Source organism: Pimephales promelas, chromosome 18 (assembly GCF_988280905.1).
Source record: "Pimephales promelas chromosome 18, fPimPro1.hap1.1, whole genome shotgun sequence".
NCBI lineage: Eukaryota > Metazoa > Chordata > Actinopteri > Cypriniformes > Leuciscidae > Pimephales > Pimephales promelas.
The window spans coordinates 25,921,469-25,944,954 of record NC_142786.1 but is presented as its reverse complement, the minus strand read 5'-3'; the positions used below and the strand labels follow the sequence as shown (position 1 = coordinate 25,944,954).

The 23,486-nt window shown below is 38.1% G+C and overlaps 1 protein-coding gene across 1 annotated transcript; it reads right to left on the bottom strand.

The window, feature by feature from the left end:
• Window positions 1–25: 25 nt before the first annotated feature.
• On the bottom strand, window positions 26–23,465 carry rnf19b (ring finger protein 19B). Its single transcript, XM_039680704.2, has 10 exons — window positions 23,212–23,465; window positions 11,727–12,911; window positions 7,658–7,857; window positions 6,161–6,305; window positions 5,906–6,068; window positions 5,474–5,588; window positions 3,607–3,747; window positions 3,330–3,519; window positions 3,080–3,211; window positions 26–1,935 (listed from the first exon to the last, which is right to left on the bottom strand). Exons 2-10 carry the CDS (start codon window positions 12,323–12,325, stop codon window positions 1,515–1,517), a joined length of 2,106 nt encoding a protein of 701 aa, XP_039536638.2. The 5' UTR covers window positions 12,326–12,911; window positions 23,212–23,465; the 3' UTR covers window positions 26–1,514.
• Window positions 23,466–23,486: the final 21 nt, after the last annotated feature.

Below are 23,486 nucleotides of genomic sequence, written 5' to 3'. Positions count from 1 at the left end.
ACATACCACAAATACAGTTACAAAATTTGCCACAAAGGAGGAAATGTTTAATTTTTTTATGTTGTTTCAAACACTCACAGCCAGTGCACTTATCTTTGTGGGGATGTACAAAACAACGCCAGATTGAACACACCTTCTCTTCAGCATATTGCTTACATAACTGAATTTAGTTGTTAACACTCATTTCACAATAACCAGTTTATCGTCAAATTATCAAGTAGTTTTAAGAATCTGTCAATAAACCTAAAAATAGAAACGCATCTTCACACTACCAAAAAATAAAAATAAAAAGAGAGCAAAATATGTGACAACCACAAATCCATTTTTTGTGATTACAATACAAAGCTAATCCATCATTACATGTACAAACCGAGGATTCTCTCTGAAGCCAAATATAATTATGAGATTCAGAAAGCATAGCATGTTAAGAATGCAAAACAAAACGACAATATTTCATCACATCCAAAATTAAATAACAAAATCATAACTACGGCATTCAAACATTTCCCAGAGAAGGTGAAATCCAAAGAAAACAAAAAAGGGAGTGCATAAATATAAGCCTACAATGTAGAACAACGATAAATAGTTGGATAAAGTGCAGGAGTGCTCATCCATCCAACCAACCCATCTCTCTCCATCCATCCGTCCAGCTGAAAATAAAACTGCAATTGCGAAAAACGAAACGCTTGAAAAGCCATGTAGATAAAATAGGCCAAAAAACATAATCAAATAATAACATTAATAACAACAGACATGCATGTGAATGTCAGTTCCATCCTTGATATACTATATGCTTTAATACCCAGCAATAAAATCAACACTGGTAAACATGATCCACACATACATCCGTCTCTCAGCTCAGCTCAAGAGGGCACAAACAGTGTAGTCAGTGAGTCACAGACAGTGTAAGGGATCTGAGAGCATGTGCTCGGTCTGTAAGGCAGGCAGTCAGTGATTCAAGTCAAACTGTCTGCTAGTGAACCCCATACTGATCTCTCTCACTCTGAAGTGTGTGTTCTTCTGTGCAAACGTGACCAAAACAATACTAGCGCAGCGCATGCAAAAAATCATACAATTTCCAGGTCGATTTAATAAAAAAACGAAGAATAACAAACATACAAACAATACTGTCATGTGTCATCCACATACAAACCACTCACGTATACATGTGCTTGTTGACATTTCACTTTGTAGCATTATTTGTCTGTTTGTTTGTTATCTTCTGGCCACGATGGTACCGCTTTTGTTGTTGTTGCTCGAGGCATTGCTCCATCGAGAAGTAAACACCAACTAATGAATAACAGTATGAATTTCTGAAGAGGTAGAGGACCTGTCCGTGCCCGTAATTAAGAGACGGGACAGGAGAGCAGAGCGATGAGCTGTCAGTTCCATGAGTTGTCTGGATGCAAGTAAGGTGTTTTTGAGAATTATAAAAAGCAGCAAAATAACAGGTAAAGCATTAACAAGTCAAAAGCTCAGAAACGGTTGGCTTTGTGCAATGGCGAGAGTCTCTCTCACACGTAAAGAATGACATTGTCGGGACAGTGCAGGCTGTCGGTGGGGTTCAAGGCTCTGCAGGTGGTCTGCGGCGGGGGGGCGGGGTGGCAGCTCTTGGGACGGGGCGAGTCGCAGTCGTCGGACGTGAGCTCCGCGATGTCGTCTGACTGCGTGTCGGACATCTCCAGGTCGCTGCGGATGCTCTCCGGCTGAGCTAGGGTGACGTCTCGGAGACCCTCCCTGAGCGACATTCCCGGCGACAGGCCCAGAGGGGAATCCAGGACAACCCCGGTCCTGCGGGAACTGCAGTCCTGAGGCTCCTCCCCTGAGCCGGGCACCATGGCAACAGTGGGCGGAGCCAGATCCTCTTCAGTGGTTAGACACAGATGGCTCGGTTTAGTTTCGATGTCCACCTGGATCTCAAGGTTAGTGCCCTCTCTGAAACACATAGAAATTTCAGGTCATTTCCAGGAGAATTTATCAAAATCGCTACTATTTCATATTTATCTTATGGATGCACCAATATTAAAATACTGGTTGGTAGTAATAAGCCGATAATTGTTTTCATGTTAAAGCCAAAGTTTAAATTGTATAATATTTAGTCTAAATCAAAAACTAAAAAAATGTTAGACGCTTTGAATGTATCTAGGCCTTATATCATATGGATATTCATTTTTAGATTTGCTAAATGTTATATTTAACTGTTAATTTATTTGTGTTTTGAACATCCACTTTAAGTGAGCAGCAAAGGTAATCTAAATGTAAAAATAAGGGAAATCAATATGAACTATAAAAAATCTAATATTGACCAATATTGATCAAGTATATAAATATTATTATTAATTATTATAATAATGAAAATTGTTTGATAACCATTGCGAAACTGATTAAAAACATCACTGTTATAAAGTTTGGGGTCGTTAAGGGAAAAAAAAACTACTACTTTTATTCAGCTGCCTTAAATTGAACAAAAATGACAGTAAAGACTTTTACATTGTTACAAAACATTTTTCTTTCAAATAAATGCAGTTTTTTTGAACTTTCTATTCATCAAAATATCCTGAACAAAATGTATCACGGTTTCCACATAAATATTAAAGTGATACTCCACTTTTTTTGGGAAATAGGCTCATTTTACAACTCACCCCGAAGAATAGCAGTAACCAATGGGACCAGAAACTGATATTCTCCTAAATATCAGAAAATTGTCTGAATGGATTCAAAAACGGTAAAACCTTATTGTTTAACTCTGAGGGAGTTGTAAAATGAGCCTATTTCCCCCCCAAAAAGTGGAGTATCCCTTTAAGCAGCACAACTTTCTTCAACATTAATAATAGGAATGTTTCTTGAACAGCGAATTAGCATATTAGAATTATTTGTGAAGGGTCATGTGACACTTAAGAGTAATGATGCTGAAAATTCAGCTTTAAATGACTATTTAAATGATGAATAATTTTTAACAATATTACAGTTTTTACTGTATTTAAAAAAAAAAGAAATGCTGCTTTGGTCAGCAGAGGAGACATCTTACATTTACATTTATTAATCATGCAGATGTGATTAATCAGAGAGACTTTCACACCTGTCAGGTACGTAAGAAGAAGTGATAGATCCTGCCATGCCCCTTGTGCTGGCACAGTCACTGCCTGCTCCCAAGCTGCCCGTCTCCCTGCCGGCACTTTCCTTTCCCAGCTCTGTCCCCTGCACCTCCAGCCTAAAACATAAACATGTTTCCATGAAAACAAGAACACTACCCATATTTACAGTGCAGCTCTTCAATATTTACCATACACTACACAGAATAACCCAGTGTGCCCTGAATACCCACATACCTGCTGTATTTTCCTGTCCTGGCACCGAGTGCTCCTCCTGCTAGTGTGTTGAAGTGTGGCGTGTCTCCCAGACCCCCAGGGGCGACGGATAGGCCATCGCTTGGAGAGGTGGTACTGAGGCCGCTGGCTCCTCCCTCCAAACTGCTCTCGCCCAGGCTGGGAGATTTCAGCGCTCGCCATGCATCAGCAACTACAGAGAAAGTGTCCGGTTGACGGTTCAATACACAGAATAGGTTTTATCAAGATGATATCATTTGATCAGTCATGTTTTTCTTACCTGTAATAGGCCCGTCATCATCATCAAAGTCTATCCTAACACCGCGACCTTTCCCCCGGCTCACCCCACAGCCTCCGCCCCGGCACAGAGAGATAGGCACGACACCATACACATATGCCAACATGATGGGGACACCAATGCCTGTAGGGAAGAGACAGATATGGAGCTGTAGTCAAACTTTGGGATTTGAGTTCAAGCGAGAGTTGATGAGAAAATCTGATGTACTGTACTAGCAAGTACAAGTATTTCCACTGCTATTTTCCCATGGCAAACTGTGGTAGTAGGCTAGCAAACCCTTTCGGTCATATTTCTAATAACTGTCGTTCACAACTAATTACATTATGATATAGTCTATTATATAGAGTGTAATACTATAGTAAATATAACATTTTAGTACATTAAAACCAAGTGTGCTTCACGCGTCCTGAAAAGCAAAGCCAAAACAAATTGATCGCCCTCTGATGGCTGGTTGCAGTATAGGTCATAAACCACGCCCTCTCCATGTAATTGAATGGGATGCAAGCTAAACTAAAAAAAATAAACTACACTTGAAACTTAATTTAGGTCATTTTAGGTAGTTCTTATGACGCTGAAGTTCAAGCGTTCAAGCTAGGTGTTCAAGTGTTCATTTTCCCAACAATGAAATCAGGAATGACCGTTTCTGGGATATTGAGGCTTCACTTTTCAACAGTGGAGAGTAGAAACAATTGTCCATCTTTTTTACACTCTTTGATCAATACTTAAAGGGATACTCCACTTTTTTTTGGAAATAGGCTCATTTTACAACTCCCCCAGTGTTAAACAGTTGAGTTTTACCGTTTTTGAATCCATTCAGACGATTTTCTGATATTTAGAAGAACATCAGTAACCAGACAGTTTCTGGTCTCATTGACTTCCATAGTATATTTTTTTTCCTACTATGGAAGTCAATGAGACCAGAATCTGTCTGGTTACTGATGTTCTTCTAAATATCAGAAAATCGAAAACGGTAAAACTCAACTGTTTAACTCTGGGGGAGTTGTAAAATGAGCCTATATCCAAAAAAAAAAAGTGGAGTATCCCTTTAATGATTCAGTAATGAGTTCCACAAGCTTTAAATATATCACATATCGCTTTGTTTTTTTGTGTGACACTTCCTCTAGATTTCATTTTCTCATATTTTCCATACGCTGTGCTGCACTGGAAGTAGCGGTTGCCTCTGAGGCTAAATGCAGAAGCGATCATCAATAGAGTCCATTACTACAATCAATGGGAACTGAAGCTTACAACCTTTAGATAGGAAGGTAGGAACAGAAGGAAGCATCAAAAGAGTATCATAAAATGTCATAAAGGCAGTCTATACAGTTATTTTCCATGTCTTCTGAAGCCATATAATAGCTTTGTGTGATGAACAGAAATTTCTATTCGTTAATGATTTGGTGTTAGTCATTGAGTTGAACTTGAGGGAAATGGATTAGTCTGATTTGTGAACGTGGCTAATATATTCTCTAAACAGAAGAAAGAAGGTCAAACGTGTCTAGAATAACATGAGGAAGAGGAAACTATCCCTTTAAAATGACAAATTGGCACCAAAAAAGTTACTTTGTATTACAAAACATCTAACATTAACAACTGATACGGATGAATTATTAATTTAAGTTACTAAGGGCTTCTCGTTTCAATATTTTTGTGGTAATTGTAATACAATTATTTGATGAATAAAAAGTTCTTTTGTAACCATGTAAAAGTCTTTACTGTCACTTTTGATCAATTTAATGCATCCTTGCTGAATAAAAGTGCTCATTTCTTTAATATACCCTAAAAAAAACAATGTGCTGATCCCAACCTTTTAAACGTTATGAATGTAACTGTTTTCAGGAATACTCACCCACACTGACAGCAGCGATGACTGGAGCTGTGATGATTGACAGAGCCACACCACCAGTAATGGCGAGATTCCTCCTGTGATGTGACATTTTCTTGCCCTCATAGTGCGAGTGGATCTGTGACAAACAGCAGCTGTGTTATCGCACTGACACAGATGAGCTTTTATCAGCTAAAATAAAAGATCTGATCCTAAAGCTTCAAAATCTGAATCAAATCTATAAAACAAAATATCCTCTGTATTTTTCAGGAGGAAGTCATTGTACCAAAATTATGGCGATATCAAACACGGTTAAACTGGTTGAGCGCGTGTGAGAAGAGAGGGAAATTCCCAGGCTTTTTAAGGAAATTCTGTTCCTGATAGAAGCTGATAAAGGTTTCGTTAACATCTAAACTGTAGCGCTGCGGGGAAAGATGGGATGTTGGCATAGCATACCTTGCGTCCAATGTAAACAGGGATGCCGATAACCATAGCAGGAACTGCGATGCCAGCGATTAGAGTGATGCCCACCGGTGCACCGATCAAAGTGCCCAGCTGCCACAGAATCTTCTTTTTGCGACTCCATGGCTTCTTTCCCCAGAATGTACAACCTGATGGACTGAGAAGACACCATATATAATTATTATTTCTATTTGTACATTCGAGCAAGTAGTTTGCTAAATTCCCACTGATATCACTAGCAAAAGGTACCTGAGGTAGTGCAGGTCTGAAATCTCCTTCATACAGAGCCAGCAGAACTCACAGCCGCACACAGCACAGGTCATGTGATTACAGCTGCCGTCGTTCATCTTGATGATGTAGGCACCGCATCGGGGGCAAGGCTTGATGTCATCAGCTGAGTGGGGATTAAAGGGTTGGGATTTAGAATTTGTACAGGCAGACAGAATCTGCTGTAAACAGTAAGTGCTGGGGAAGCGTTTTCTGAATGTCAGACGGGAATAAGAGAGGTTAGCAGACTCCTGCTTTAATTCAGGAGGTTAGATAGAGAAGGAGGAGAGAGCACGTTATTTAGGGAAAGAGAAACCTCAATAATCTTGCTATGCAGTTGCTGAGGTGTTCAGAGGTTTTTTTGTCAAGGGGCTGCAGATTGAATGTTACAGTATTCAAGATGGTCTCTAGAATATTACTATGTGGTTGCTAGGGTGCTCAGGTTGGTTACCAGGGCATTGCTGTACAGTTACTAAGGGCTTCCCAGTGTTTTTGTTGCTAGGTTTTTAGGGGCACAGTTCTGTGGTTGCTAGAGTGTTCTGGGTGATTTCTATGACGTTACTAGGTGGTTGCTTGACAGTTCTAGGTGGTTACTAGGGCTTTGCTATGCATTTGCTAAGTTGTTCTGAGTGTTTTTTGTTGCTATGTGATTGCTTAGGAAATCCTGGTGGTTTAGAGGGCACTACTAGGTGGTTGCTGGGGTGTTGGTTGGATGGTTTTTGAGACATCACTAGGTTGTAACTAGGGTATTCTAAGTGGTTAGGACATTGCTATGCAGTTACTAACATGATTGGAGTAGTTTTTATTGCTAGGTGGTTGCTAAGGTGATCAGGGTGGTTTCTATGGGTCCAGCAATTATGTGTGGTTACTAGGGCTTTTCTTTACAAATTTGTTCTGAGTATTTTTGTTGCTAGGTGGTTGCTCAGGAAGTCTTGATGATATCTAGGGCACTACTAGGTGGTTTCTAGCAAGGGTACTTTGGTTGGTTTCTAAGACATCACTAGGTTGTAGCTAGGGTGTTTTAAAAGGTTACTAGAACATTGCTATGCAGTTACTAAGGTGTTCTGAGCGTGTTTTGTCACTAGGTGGTTGCTAAGGTGATCAGGGTGGTTTCTGGGAGGCTTCTGGGTGGTTGCTAGGGGGATCTGGGTGGTGTCTAGGGCGTTGCTAGGTGGTTTCTAGCAAGGGTACTACTTTGGGTGGTTTCGAAGACATCACTAGGTTGTAGCTAGGGTGTTTTAAAAGGTTACTAGAACATTGCTATGCAGTTACTAAGGTGTTCTGAGTGTTTTTTTGTTCCTAGGTGGTTGCTAAGGTGATCAGGGTGGTTTCTGGGAGGCTTCTAGGTGGTTACTAAGGGGATCTGGGTGGTTTCTAGGGCGTTGCTAGGTGGTTTCTAGCAAGGGTACTTTGTGTGGTTTCTAAGACATCACTATCATTATGAGAAAGAAGATGGTGGAATGATGGTTGAAAACTCACCGTGTCCCTGCTCAGCCGTGTAGCTGGGTGAATGGTTACTGTGTGTTCTCAAGGACAGCGCCCTTTGCTGGCGGGCAGAGTCACAGGTCTGGTTAGGATGCCAAGCTTGCTTGCAGTGGTAACAGAACTCAGCACCACACCCTTCTCTTCGACACACCAGCCTGGGGCAGCTGGCACATCCAGAGGCGATGACTGCAAAACTGGCAGGGGAACAAGGCAAACAGGTCAACTTACTCTCCTAGAGAATCTATGATTTAGGTAACATGAGATATCATTATACAAAGTTTTGTGTAATTGCTCTTACACAGAAGTACATGCTACAGAGATGGTATCAGACTGTAATAATATGGTATTTCCAAAGTACTTTAAAAATAGCATCATGGTAGTGTCCAAAATTAAAGTAATATCATGGTATTTTCGGTAAATGTAGCTGAGGAATATGTGGACCATGGAACAAGATCTCAGACTTCACAAATCTTGATTTTTTTAAATTTTTTATTACACCATAAGCACAAACATAGAGTTTAATAAGACTGCAACGTAAGCTTGTTTCCGCCATGGAATAATGAAATGTAAAAGATAATTGCGACTTTTTTCTCTCACAATTGCAAGTTTCCATGACATAAACTCTTTTTTTTTCTCAGAATTGCATTATATGTGACTTTATATCACTCAATTCTGACATTATAACATGCACCTATGACTTTATATCACACAAATCTGACATTATAAAATGCAATTTTTACTTTATATCGTGCAGTTCTTTCATTATAACACAATTGCAACTTAATAACATGCAATTCTGGGAAAATAAGTCAGAATTGCGAGATGTTAACTCGCAATTGTGAGAAAAAAAAACAGAATTGTGAGATAAAAATTCGCAATTACCTTTTTTATTGTTTATTCAGTGGCGGAAACAATGTTCCATAGAATGCAATTATGTAAATGACTTCATTTTTTCCTTTTGACAACCCCCCAAAATAATCACATACACTAGGATATCAGTGTGTTCCCTTCTCAGATTCTTTGTAATGTCAAATTCCTTTTAAAGTCAAGGAAAACATTAGCAGGTACAGACACTACTACATGGAAAATGAAATGGAGGATTTATTGCACAGTCAGTGTGTTCCAGCTGAGGGAGTTTCCAAGTATTCCAGTTGCATTTTATCCCTTTCCTAGTAACATTAGTTTTTTCTTCTTCTTTTATTGTGTGCCAATTTTCTTTACTTTATACCTTAAAAAAAACTACACAGGTAAACACACTGATGAACATATTGTTAAATCATAAAAACCTTGACGTTAAATCTTTAAAGAAATCACTTTTTTTGTTGATTTTATGACTGAATAAACAGTGGCAAAAGATCAAGCCGATTAAAGTTAAAATAAAACTTGACTCCAGCTTCCTTGTCTAGCTTTCGCTTATGCGTGACAAAAACAATGCCTTTAATTTTAAGTGCAAGTTTTGGCCTGTAGGCCGAAGCTAAAGCAGGTTCTGAAGAAAATTCCTCCTCCAGCTGACACCTCATTAATCCACTCAGCTGCAATGGAGAACTGTAATGTCTTACACAAAGAGCTTCCAATTACTTGCACGTACTGGCACACACACACACCCTACATGTAGAGTCAAGCCGAAACAGACCTCATTACCCATGATTATGGTATCCCTGAACACTAGGATTGAAGACAATGAAATCAACACTCTATTTTGAGGCTCACAAAGACACAGAGGCATGTACACATGGTCAAGTGAGTAGCCAATGATTGTCTTAATCAAATACCAGCCTCGGTTACCCATAGCAACTCTACCACTGTGCCGCATCTACGTTGCCATCGCAACAAATGACTGAGGGAGAGAGAAACAAGCCTTTCCTTTCTCCCATTGGCAGCTCTGGTGTTTCAATCTAGCTGAAGCAGAGCTGGTTGGGGGGCTGATGGTTAATAAACAGCACCATGGACTGGAACTGACTCTCAGGCAGCAAAATCTACAAGGGGAGCTTTGCCTTCAGTTTCTGAGAATGAATGAACAGGAAAGTGTGAGCTTGTATTGTCTAGAGTGGGAGATTCCTAGTTAGTCTAAAAAAAGAGGCAAACGAAACATCTCGGTGAACCTTAATATATCCTGCAGCACACACTTTTTTCACAACACTATATGATGCAACTTACTAACCAGCCAACATTGTGATATCTAATGGACAAAATGGCCTTTTTGAAAAATTCCCAGACCATCTGAAAACCCCTCAGTATCAACCGTTGCCTGTTGGCCTTATAAGAAGTGGCAGTGACGCAAAAAAGAACCATGTCCCTTAAATGTGGGTCACCAGCAAACCATTATGACTGACAAACTAGGATAGGTTGTAAAATGCCTCTGAAGTAAATCACAGTCGCAAAGAATGACACATCAGCTAAACTAGGCTTCCCACCCTATAACTGTCCAAATGCCTCCTACACTTGCTGAAGCTCACAGAACAAGCCAAACTGTGAAATATGTCCCCTTACTTCTATTGAACCCATCTGCATTACATAGAAGTGCATTTAATACACTATATGAAGTATTTGAATGCCAGAATAGCACACCCTTGTTGAGCAATTTCAAAACCGTTGGCTTTAATAAAGAATTGGTTCTTCCTAACAGCTTCCATTCTCTTGGGACGGTTTTTCAGTAGATGTTGGAACATTGCTAAATTTGTTCCCATTCACACACAGGAGTATACTGGGCGAAAAATATCTCATCCAACGTTTGGGTAATTTTAGGATACCAACACACTAGAGAGTGTCTGACGGATATGAATGCCTAAGCTCTGTTTTGAGGGTAGAGCTGAGGGAAGAGCTGAGGTAGGCTGATATTCGAGAGCTGGAGCCGCCTCTCTGAAATTCTCATTGCTCAATGGATGCTTACGTCAGGGGCGATTCTCAGATTTCAGTCTTAGACTCCAAACATGAGTAACTCAGAGTAGTGTCTCTTGCCTTCACTGCCAGAAAGCCCAAGTTTGCGCAATTTTTAAAAAAAATGTTTTTAAAATGTACAAGTTTTCACTTAATAATGTGCTAAGTTTCCAATGAAACAACAAAACCAAAATTAAAGTTTTCATTCACCCCAAAAACGAAACGGAAAATAAAGTTTCAGTAATTACATTTGGGTAATTAGGTAACTTAACTCGCTATGCTGTTCAGGGTGTCGTGTTCTCGTGATAAATTAAAGTTCTTGCGTAATGAGCCGCATCTTTTTATTTCAGCTGAAAATGTTTACATTTTGCTGCTCTAACATCATTTTTTGTCACGGTGATGTGTGTCAACACTGCCAACATATATGTACTCAAATATATGCACACTTACATCATCTGAGAAATACTAATTAAACGGTTTCTGTCAATGATTTCGGTTGGGAAATTTTGATGAATCACTATCTAAAATAGCATCTGATTTTCAGAAGATGCATATCAGTTAGGGTAGCAGATTATGTTGCATATTGTTTTATGATTTCACTGAAACTAAAAGCATTCAAATGAGTGAAATGGAGTGTGAGGGCCTACATTAAAATAATGGAAGGATTCATAGTGAAGTCACCTAGATATCAGAAAGTCAGCTATTATGTGTCAAAGATGAAGATGTGAATTGAGGGAATTTAATTCTGTATTTTGTAATTTATTATATCTTTTATGAATTATAGTCTTAGGTTTGTCCCCTGACTCCTTGCAATATGTCCCTACCAACTTTGGATTCAATTCATCACATGTCTGGGCTTTAGGCTAGTCAAGTTCTACCACATCATTTTTTTTAACATTACTACATTAGTAAATCATTTCAATAATGACCTCACTTTGTGCACAGGGGAATAATCATAGTGAAACCAAAATGGCCCTCCCCAAACTGTTGCCACAACCACAATTCTCTAGAACATTACAGTATTTTGCATGACACATCTTCACTGGAATTTAGGAATCTTGCCAAACTCAGGCTAAACAAGCTTTGGCCATGTAGTGTATATGAAACAAAACCTCCTATTCAAAACAAAAAGGGTATTGTGGATATTTCATGACTCCTTGACATCCCAACCCCATCCCAATCTTACCCACAGTCGGGAGCAGGACACCATCGGCAATCAGGGTCCGATGCCAAGCAGCGGCGCAGCAGGAACTCTTCATACTTGTCCATCAGGTTGGGATCGTCCAAGATGAGCGCCACCTGCCGTGGGGCAAGTCGCTCGGCGCACTCTGGACAGCTGAGCTGCACTCGGCTCTCCGTAATCTCGATACGAAAGTACTGCCTTAGACAGCACAGGCAAGACCGGTGGCTGCATCCCTGGAGCTCAGGAAGCTGCTCCGCAGGTTGACGCACCAGGCACAAGGGACACTCTAGGAGTTCTTGACCTCCCAAAGAGGCCTGGCTAGTGGATAGAGCCTCAGCCGGGTCTGCCATAGATGGGTCTGACGACACATTTGTGGGTGTGGGAGGCTGGAGAAGCTGCTGTTGCTGGAGTTGTTGCTGTTGGTGCAGTTGCTGTGCGAGAGGAGTGCCCACATTAGCCTTGTTCCCCCTGGATCCACGTTTGCCATGGAAGAGACTATGAAAAGAGATCCTGCCTTGCTTCTTGCCCGGCCCACGGCATTTCGGATTGGGAATGCCACTAACAGAGGAGTGGGGTGATTCAGAGTCCTTTTCAGATCCCATTTCCCAAGAACAACCTTGTAATGTTCTCCTTATTGAGTCCTTAGAAAGGTCAGCGAGCTTGGGTTAGAGGAGTTCCTTTCACAGAGCGATTTCAGTGAAGGCCAAAACCTCAAGAACACGTACACTCCAGATACGCAAAAGAATGTTTGTTAATGTCTCAACAAATCCCAGTTAGTTTCCCCGTTGGGAAAATTCCATTAATGAAGTAATATCTTCCTCTTATCTGTAACAGGGAGTCGTGTTTAAACAATAAACAGAAGGAGAAGCCAGACAAATAGAGTAAAAAAAAAGGGATGGGAGCAAAGTCCTTACACTCCAACAATCTTCTTGTAAATGTAAATCAGGAAACAAAAAATAAATTGTTACACCTTAAATTTGTTACGTACTACAAAACTGACAGATACTGTCAATTAAAAATGCGCCGTTTAAAGACAACTAGGAAGTTGGTAAAAAAACAAAACAGAATCAGGCTCAATATAGCGTAATCCTGAAGGTTCGTCTTCCGTCGTCTTTTGCCTCGGCTAAATTCACGGAGCCAACATGAGAGTGCTCCAGTCTGCTGTTCTCTCCTTCTGAATCAGCCGGTCTGTTGAGGAAGAGAAATAGCACAGGAAGTTAGCACAAGGCACAGACAGCCTGCAGGAGGAGCTTGCTCAGTGCACGCTCACGCTCGCGCTCACGTACACACACTCCTCCCTTCTTTTATTCTCATTCTCTTTTCATTTCACGGTTAACTCTTCATGCTCTGCACTCCTGAAGTGACTGCCTGACAGTACTGATGAATAAACCACTTACCAAACGATTAAAAAACGACACAGTTCAGGAAGTAATTGGTACTGTGACATTAAACTTGTTAAATACTGATATCCGTCATCAAATTTTCAAAGATTTTACTTCTCTTATTTTCTTTGTGTCTCACTGTTGATGACACCCTCTTTCCTCACTCTCACACACTCGAGCGCTCCCTCTTCACTTCACACTGCGCTGCTAGTGCAGTTGCCATGGTAATTCCCACTATGAACACAGCAAACAAGGACCCTCACAGTGACTCTGGCCCTCATGAACACACACACACACACACACAGCAGATATTAACACCACATCACATAACGCATGAGAGCATGCCTCCACTGGACTCATTTATTTATATTTGAAAAGGATATCAATCAATACGGTTTGCAAATGTCATACTAGCAGAGGAAATGGTTCTGTAGGCAAACATTATCTGTGTCAATCTCTCTGGTTCATATTTCTACTCAAGAAAGAATAAAAACACATACTTTCATCTAAGACTGTTGTGTCCTGGTTTCCTGCTCTGCTCTGATGACCTCTGAACTAATGCCCGCGTAGCACAAATCTGTTTACTTGTGCGAGGGGGAAGGGAAAGAGACCACCATGCAAGTGTAAAGCTGTCAGTGCACTTATAACTCCAAGTGTTATGATAACATAGTAGATTTTGCTAATGGGTCAGTGACAAATAAATGTCACTGTCAATGATAAGGGATGCACGATAGGGATGGACGATACATCGGTCACATTATCGGTATCGACCGATAAATGATCATTTTTAATGTTATCGTTATCGGCCCAACAAGAACATTTAGCCGATATCTAAAAGTTGATAACTAATGTATTATTTCCTTCAGCTGAGGCACTTTAGATGTGCACTGTTCAACATGATGCTTTTAAAGTGCTTGAAATATGATGTAATATATGATGTAGTATAATGTGCATCGCAAGTCTGTCATATCGGCTACACAATATTAAAATAAGAACATCATAATTTTGTTTGTATCTTGACTTTTAATGAGGAGACTTTTTTATAATCAGGCTCTCAAAAATTGTCTAAAAATTTAAATTTAGATTTATCGGCCAATATATCGGTTATCGGCTTATTAAATATAAAGAATTATCGGTTATCGGTATCGGCCAAAATTGTCATATCGGTGCATCCCTACACGTGCCGAGTTTTTAATAAAGTACTCTTTGTATTTGTATCGTGTTCATATGGTTTTGGTTACACTTTATATTTAAGTTGTCTTTGTGACTGTGTAACTATACATTTACAGTTATGCATTTGGCAGATGCTTTTATCCAAAGCGACTTACATTGCATTTCAAGGTACACATTTTACATTATTATTATCAGTTTTTGCTTTTCCTGGGAATCGAACCCATGGCCTTAACGTTACAAGCGCCAACATTCTACTGTTTGAGCTACAGGAAAGTAACTCGGTACATTTAAGTACTAAGCAGAGCCGGACAGAAACAGAGTGCATTCACTTGAGTACAGTACATAAGTATAATTTTGAGGGATCTGTACTTTAATCGAGTATAATTTTTGGGGAGTACTCATGACTTTACTCAAGTACATTTGAGAGGCAAATATTGTACTCTTTACTCCACTACATTTCTATCCATAACCATGAATACCCGTTTCTACTTCAAAAAAAAGAAAATTTGTTGTTTCCGTCTCAAACGTGATTGTTTATAGGCTGTCACAATTAGTGGCGCCTGCACAATCCAATCACCTTTCTGCCAAAGTCAACTCCATGGTCAGATTTAGATAAGAGATGAAACCATACATCCCACTACACATGGATGAAACAATGGATGAAGACGCAGTAGGTCTATCCCATGAATGTGGCCCTACCTCGCCAGACTATTTTTCAATGTTCTGAAATTTTCTTAAATGTTAAATAAAGCAACATGGTAAAAAGATGAAAATTACTTGATTACTTGATGTAAGCACTGTGGCTAATGCAATATTTAGAGAATACTCTTGTACTCAAGTACTTATAAAGACAAGAACTTCAGTACTTTTACTTAAGTAGACATCTGATTGTAGTACTTTTACTTGTACTTGACTAAAATTTAGCAAGGGGTATGTGTACTTTTACTCAAGTAATAAAGCTGTGTACTCTCTTTCCGCCTCTGGTACTGAGTAATATTAATTAACTATGTCCTTACTATAGGGTTAGGCTTTGGTTTAGGGTTAGCCTAGTTTATAATTTCAAGGCGTTTCAATTTAGTAATGATTTTAATTACTTAATTTTGAAAATTTCATGTGGTGTAACCACCAGATAAAGGGTAATAACATATTTTCCCTGTACATTGAATACAAAAAACAGTAAATATATATATTTTTAAGCTAAAATGTATTTTTATTTTTAAATATCAGACTATTATTAACTAATTATTAGACTAATTATATTTTGAACTACACTTGCCTTGTCATAAACAAAAGTGTATTCATTATTCATTGAAGTTTTACTTAAAAATATGTATTAAAAAATAATAAAATGTGAAGAGTTATTTTCAAGAATGTCATTCTTTTGTCATCATTATGATATCCGGACTGTTGTATCAGTATCACCCTGACATTCTTTTTAACTTATGCCCCATTCAGAAATTAATATGCACATAATAACAGTAATTTCGACATAACGTGCCAGCACCTATATATTAAAAAAAAAAATGAAACAATGGCTATATTCATATGCAATGTATTTTATTCTAGGATACTTAAAAAACACCATGATAATTTTTTATTAGTCAGTCCAAAAACACAGTATTAACAGGGTACGTTTATAAAACCATTATAGCGTGTTTGAACTAGTGCTGTCAAATCGATTAATCGCATCTAACATACAAGTTTATTTACATATATACATCCACACAAACATACACATGCATACAGGGCCTGTTTTCTGCTGGCGATCATGGATATGCGAGGTACACAGTGACAGCAGTCAGTATGACCCACTTTTTACCTTTTTGTGCTTTTGCATTGCTCACAGCTACTGCCCTGATGTCTTGACCCATTATGACAAGAGGATGCAACAATCACCGTGCTCTATACTGTACGTGACAAAGAGACGCATTAAAAATGCAAGAGTCTGATGGAAACAGGAAAATTCAATACTATCTGAGCAGATCTGCCTATTCTAAACAGGCAGATTCAAAAGGTGGGTGTTGTTGAATCATGGCAGGTTCAATGAAAAAGAGTCTCCAACATCTATTTATATTATATATAACTTGGGGTTGAGATGGTAATAGCCCTCTATTCCACTTCAGCAGTCTCTGCTAATGCAACCAGTGACACATAATTACCATCTGTGCTCTCTGAGGTTTAGTGTGTGTGAGGGATGCTAGCGGGTGCACAACAAAAGCTGTTTCTGGAAAATCTGTGTCACATCTCGGTACCAGAGAGCAAGTTTACAAAGCGTAAGCCATTGTGTGGTGTGTGTGTGTAACCGGCATGGCTGCATTTTTACTGTACAACAGACGCTGCTGTATTATTAATTAGCTGTGAATGACATGTAGATTCAAAAGAAGCTCTTTTTTTGCTTACACTGCTGCAGCTGGAAATCAGCAGCCTGGTTTTTCCACTTAGGAAAGAGTTTATTTAAAAACTTTGAAAGCGGTTGGAACAATCCACAGCATACGCTCCCAAGCTCGGTTTGATGAAAGATGGATCTCCGTTACCACAAGTTTGGTTTAGTTCTCGCAGGTTTTATCACACAGTCACAGTTTGTACTAACATGCAGAGTAAATAACACACACACACACTGTATATTCTGTCCCCCTACACTATCCCCACACCTAACAGAAATTTTTCTGCATTTTTACATTTTCCAAAATAATTCCGTATGATTTATAAGAATGTTTACCCATGAGGACCTCACTTTAGGTCCCCACAGTGACACGAGACCCCATGAGTCTGTGCATTCAGGTTTAAGTCCCCACTGGGATAGAAAAACATGTACAAGCATACACACACACACACAAAACGATTAAGATTAAGATCGGGTAGAAAAGGGAAATTCTGTGTCAGTCTGGGATTTTTTTGTTTTGTTTTGTGGTCCAAAAGTGTGATACCACATTTAAAATCTGGGATTTTTTACATTTACACCAACAGCTAGACAAAAAGGTTATGATATAAAATTAATAAAAACATTTTGGATTTTCCACTATTTCTAGGTCAATAATAATCAATTACTTATAATCAAATTGTTATTCTGATAATCTTAATGACAAAATCTATTATTTTGGAAGGAATACTAAGGCTTTATATATTTTAATAAATGTTTGTAAATACAAAATATATATATAAATGATGTGTGTGTGTGTATATATATATATATATATATATATACACACATGTATTACATTTTTATTCTATTAACAATAACTGTATTACTATGGTAAAACTGGAATACTACGGTATTTTTTCCAAGAGATTTTTACTGGGAAATGTACCACAGTAAACTATTTATTTTTTGTATTTCGCCTTAAATGGATAGTTCACCCAAAATTTTAATTCTATCATAATTTACTCACCCTCAAGTTGTTTTAGACCTGTATGTGTTGTTTCTTGTGTTGAACACAAAAGAAGATATTTTGAAGAACGTCGGTAACCAAACAGTTAATGGACCCCAATGTTTTTCTACACTGTAAAATAATATTTTCATGATTTTTAATCACAACAATGTTTCTTTTGTCAAATCAACTTAATTTATATAGTTCAGATAACATAATATTTTGAGTTTCTGATGATTAAATCAATCTTCTTCATTGTATTAACTCAATTTTTCCATTTCAATGAACTTAAAATTTTAAGGCACCCAGGTAACTAATTTTTTTTAAAGTTAAACCAACAATATGTTTTTTTTTTAGAGTGTACACCATCATTTTACATCACATGGGTTATCCATATTCTTCAAAATATTCTTTTGTGTTCAGCAGAAGAAAGAAATTCATACAGGTTTAAAACAAATTGAGGGTGAGTAAATGATGACATTGATTGGGTGAACTATCCCTATACTTTTCCCCCTACTTTGTGTTATTGAGAATATTTGTTCCATATTAACAATAGGTTTTCTTCTTGAATAAAGGAAACTGCAGCTGAAGTCATAACGAAAGCACATCCTTACTACAGACACTTACTGTAAGAGACATCCCCTTTAAGGAACAAGAATATTAGTTTCATAATCTCTCACTACATAAAATTTTGTTTTCCAGACCATTTATCAACATATCACATGGGCGAACAAACAGGTTTGCAAACAGCAGAGAATGAGGACAGCACAATTTACACAAGCAAAGTCTGAAACTCATTAGATGAATTAAATTCAATACTTCAGCAAAAGGAGAATATAGAAAATAATGTAGTGTTTGGCCTCCTACCAGCATGTTACTGACAAACTCACAACTGTGAGAGATAAGAAAGAGTTAGACTGACACTGTCTCTGCGCTTCCGTCCACGTCAGACCCTGAAACCGCACCTCAGCACTTTCATATCATCCTACAGCCCCAGACCGCGGCTCAGCACTGTCTATCTCTCACACACACACACACACACACAGTCACATGGTCCATTGGTGTACAGGTGGGCTACTGGATCTCTGGCCATTACATAACCATTCGAGTCACATCTGAAGATCCACTGATGCTTATTGTTGAAAGCCTGCATGTGTCCTGCTGTCTTGTTTCTGTGAGATCCGCACGATTCTGGATAGAGCCCGACCGATAAGGATTTTGAAGGCCAAAACCGATACAAATATTTTTTTGTTTTAAAATCCGATATTCCGATATATCGGCCGATATTTTTAAAAAACATTTATTTATGAAACGCGCAATAAAACATTAACAGATTTCCCTAACATTAGTTATTTGTAGTTATGTATGAGTTAGAGCCAGACTGATATATCGGCAGGCCGATATTATCGGCCGATATTAGGCCTTTTACAAACTATCGGTATTGGCAGTTATAATGGCCGATAAATGAATATTTCAAAAATAAAATAAAAACAGACAAAACAGGCTTGAACCATGTCATGAGTGTTGGACTTGTATAGTTTGTCCAACAGAGGGCACTCTACACCGTACCTGTTAGCAACACTCGTTGAGTTGGTAACGAGACATACTGTACATTGCTTGAATAACAATTAAAAGAACATCCCCATCAGTTCTCTTAACTCAAATAAGCATGACAAAATTTGTGACTGTCATGTCCAGTTTTGCTGCTGTTAAATAAGCCGAGAGTGAAGCGGAATTAGCTAGTAATAGTTCCGTTACGTTGTTACAGTGTAGTTGACTGACTGTCCTTTTAACTTTTGACATAATAAGAAAATAAAAAAATATCGGCCGATATATTGGATTTTAAAACCAATATTTGTATCGGTATCGGCCTTCAAAATCCTTTATCGGTCGGGCTCTAGTATGAGTTTTAACTAAAATTATATTATATGATAATGCATTTTAAAAAGAAACTTGTTTTTTTTAATTGTCGCAACAGAACAGAGGAACCAAAGCTCATTAATGTTATACGTTAGCGGTCTTCCATTGATGATAGTGGCATTAGTTAGCTTTGTGGTTAGCTAGTCTATGATGAGCCATAATTTAGCAATGGATAACGTCATACTGCAAATTGGAAAACATACATTTTCAATATAACAGGCCAAGGGGAGATGATACGTCTCATTGCTATAACTGTCACACACTATTAAAGAGATACTTCAGTCACATTGTCAAAAGTTAAAAGGACAGTCAGTCAACTACACTGTAACAACGTAACGTATATATGCCGATATATCGGTCTGGCTCTAATTCTGGATAACGATTTTCTTGTCTTAAATAGAGATTCTCCCATGATTCTGAATAGACACATAGCAAGTATAGAGGTTCCGACAAAATGTTAATTGCTACAGTCTTTTTTTTTACATTAATTTGATTTTTTTTTTAATTTTTATCAGGTTAAATGAATGATTCAATGACTCAGTCATAAAGACTTCCCTTGTTTCATTACTGGATAAATGAGATGAATGAATGAATGATTCAATTACAAATACATTTTTAACAGTCGCTTGTTGCCACTAACTGCTGTAACTAAATAATTAATACAATCTTTATTTTGAAGCGTAACGTTACTTTTAAAAAGTGATTTACTCTATTTTGATCACTACCGTTGGTTTCAGTTTTTACATCTGAACTATAGACTTTTATCCCAATACTCCTGTTATAGAAATAATGAGAAGCTATTTTACACAACTGTACTTGTAAAAATATAGCCGAAGCGTTGTCATTTAGGAATAAGATGCAGCTCTAAATCTAATCTGTATCATTTTAAACAAAGTAGGTTCGAAGTATTGTTGATTTCACACACACACACACACACAATCGATACAAGGCGGTCCAAACCTGTATGAGTTTCTTTTTTCCGCTGAACATGAAAGGAGATATTTGGACAAATATGGCTAACCAGTAACCAAACAAGAAAAAAAAATGGGGAGTCAATGGGGTCCATAAACTGTTTGATTACCGACATTCTTCAAAATATCTTCTTTCGTGTTCAGCAGAAGAATGAAATTCATCCAAGTGAGGTTTGAAACAACTTGAGGGTGAGTAAATGATTACAGAATGTGTATTATTAGGTGAACTATCACTTCAATTAAATCTCTTTAAGCTGTGAGCTGTCTGTGTGGAGCAGGTGGTTGTGTTTATCCATTTACCATTCTTGCTAAGAAGCAGTCTGTCTGTTCTCCAGCTCACCTCATTGAAGTTAAAATCTCATATAACGCATTATCATAAATGCACTGTACAAAGATTCAAGAGTCAAGACAATACATGACTAACACCAGTAGGCCACATTCACACTCACTGACTATTGTGTGAGGGAGGCTCAAAAGAAAAAAACATGGTTCCTGTGAAACTAAAGACCTTGATTTTATCAGTTTGCGAGAGTCACATGGAGGTTTACGGTAAAACCGTCTGATAACCTAAAAATCTGAAAAACAAGAAAAGAAAGGCTTCACGGAATGAACTTTCTGTTTGGTGAGGCAAAAGAAGAAATGAAACTGAAGTCATTCTGTGCATTTCTTGCTTTATACTAGATGGAGAAGTGTTGCCAAAACTCCCAACACATGTACAGTTACAACAAATTAATGTAATACTGTAAAGTTCATGATGAACTCATATGCACTATATTTAGAAAGGAGTTGAAGAAGCAACCAGTGGCGGCTGGTGAAAAATATTGGAGGGGGGGCTGAATAAGAGGGGGGTCTGGGGGTCCCCCCCCCAGAAAATTTTGAATTTAGTAGATGTGATTTCCTGCATTCTGGTGCATTTTAGGCCTTAGGCCATGCCCTTACCTATACCAATAAAATAACTTAAACCAGTCAATACCAATGGTCAAATAATACAATAATAATAATAACAGTTTGACAGTTACTGATAATGAACAAGTTGTTTATTATGCTCTGTGTGCTGACAAAAAAAGTGCAAACGCATAATATTGATAAATTATAATATAGGTAATACAAAAAATAATAGATAATACAACAATCTAGTTTAATCAATCCCCAGCTGTAGATTACATATTTTTGACAAATTGACAATTGGATAATGGATAACAATGTGTTGATACTAGAGAAAGAGAGAGAGAAAAGGCTGTGAAAGAGAGGGTGGGACAACATTCTTGCGGGTAACACCCAAGTATGAGAAGAAAGTTGATTTTAACTAGTATGAAACACAGTAATCTAGCTCAGAACTTAAAAACATCAAAAACAAAGCAAACACACAGGTATTAATATTCCTATAACTATTTTAATATCAAATGTGTGTGAAACAGTGTTTATGTGTGTGTGAGTGAGTGAGTGAGTGACAGAGACAGACAGGTCAATTCCCACGACTTACTTTACATTATTTCCACTCGACGTCACTGACGCTGCCATTCTGCTCTCATCTGAGGTAAAAAAAATGTCCCGTGGTGCGCGTGCACGGTGCACTCCCCTAGTCTGATACTGTGGGCGATATTTTCAGCGCCCCTAAACCATAAAATTTGACGACGCTGATTGGCGAAATATAAACTTTTTTGCATAGCAACCGGAGAACTATTGGCTTAAATTCCAGCACTGTGGGGCTGAGCGAACTGGCGCCCTGAGAAGACAGCCTATTGGCTATACTACTACACCAACATGATAAAAGTAACGAAAGTGAATGCAAATATCATTCTGGTGAGTTCAAAACACTTTTCAAAGTAAAACCATTATTAGCATATAATTAACATTGATTATTTTTCAAAATTATAAATTATAATATATATTAAAAAAACAGACAGACAGGTCGGAGGGAGGGCGGCGCCCCAGCGCCCTCTATGGGCGAGCCGCCCCTGGAAGCAACACATAGAGGCAGTCAACAAAGCAGAAAAGGAAGGACAAAACCTCTCCTCAATAAAAAAAGGACATTACGTACATGTAATATAAATATTGCATAACTTTGCCCCATAAATACGTAAATATGAGATATATGGATTCATATATATATATATATATATATATATATATATAATTTTATTTATTTATTTATAAATATGTATATGTAAATGAAGCTTTTTGCGTCCTGCCTAGTTAAAATTTAATCCCTAAAACAAGTGAATCACTATTTTATATATATGTATATATATATATATATATATATATATATATATATATATATATATAAAATGTGTGTGTATGTATATATATATATATATATATATATATATATATATATACACACACACACACCTGTTATGTTGCCTAAACAATTAATTATGTTCAATAGTAACTACTAAAACATAAATAAAATAGCCAATGTTTAAAACAACTAGTTTATTTACTATTTATTTATTTCTGTCGCATTTCTGCACTCAAAGAAAGGTCTACAGTAAAACAAAACAATCAACAGTGGCCTGGGTCCTGGGATATGTCCTCATATAATCACACAATGATCCCCAAACACTTGGTCACCACCAGAACATCACTGTATCTTGGAATCATATAGCACAAAATGACTCTAAATGGATTCTAAAGCGTAACCATGACGAAAGATCTGTTGGGCACTTACCGTTCAGATAGATCTGATCGTGAATCAACAGAAGCAGAATAGGGCGGTACGCAGTGAGTTTCGGTGCTACTGTACACCACGTACATTCAACCAACTGGCTTGTAAATCTGACAAATATCACCCTACTGCTATCCGTTACAACATTCCGCGAACATCAGCCCAAGGGAATGATGTCAGTGCTTTTTTGCTGCCCTGTCCGCGATATCGCTCAGATTATGTCCGCAGCTCAATTCTCTTTTCCATTCACGTCACCGAGGAAAGCCCCAGCGTGTGAC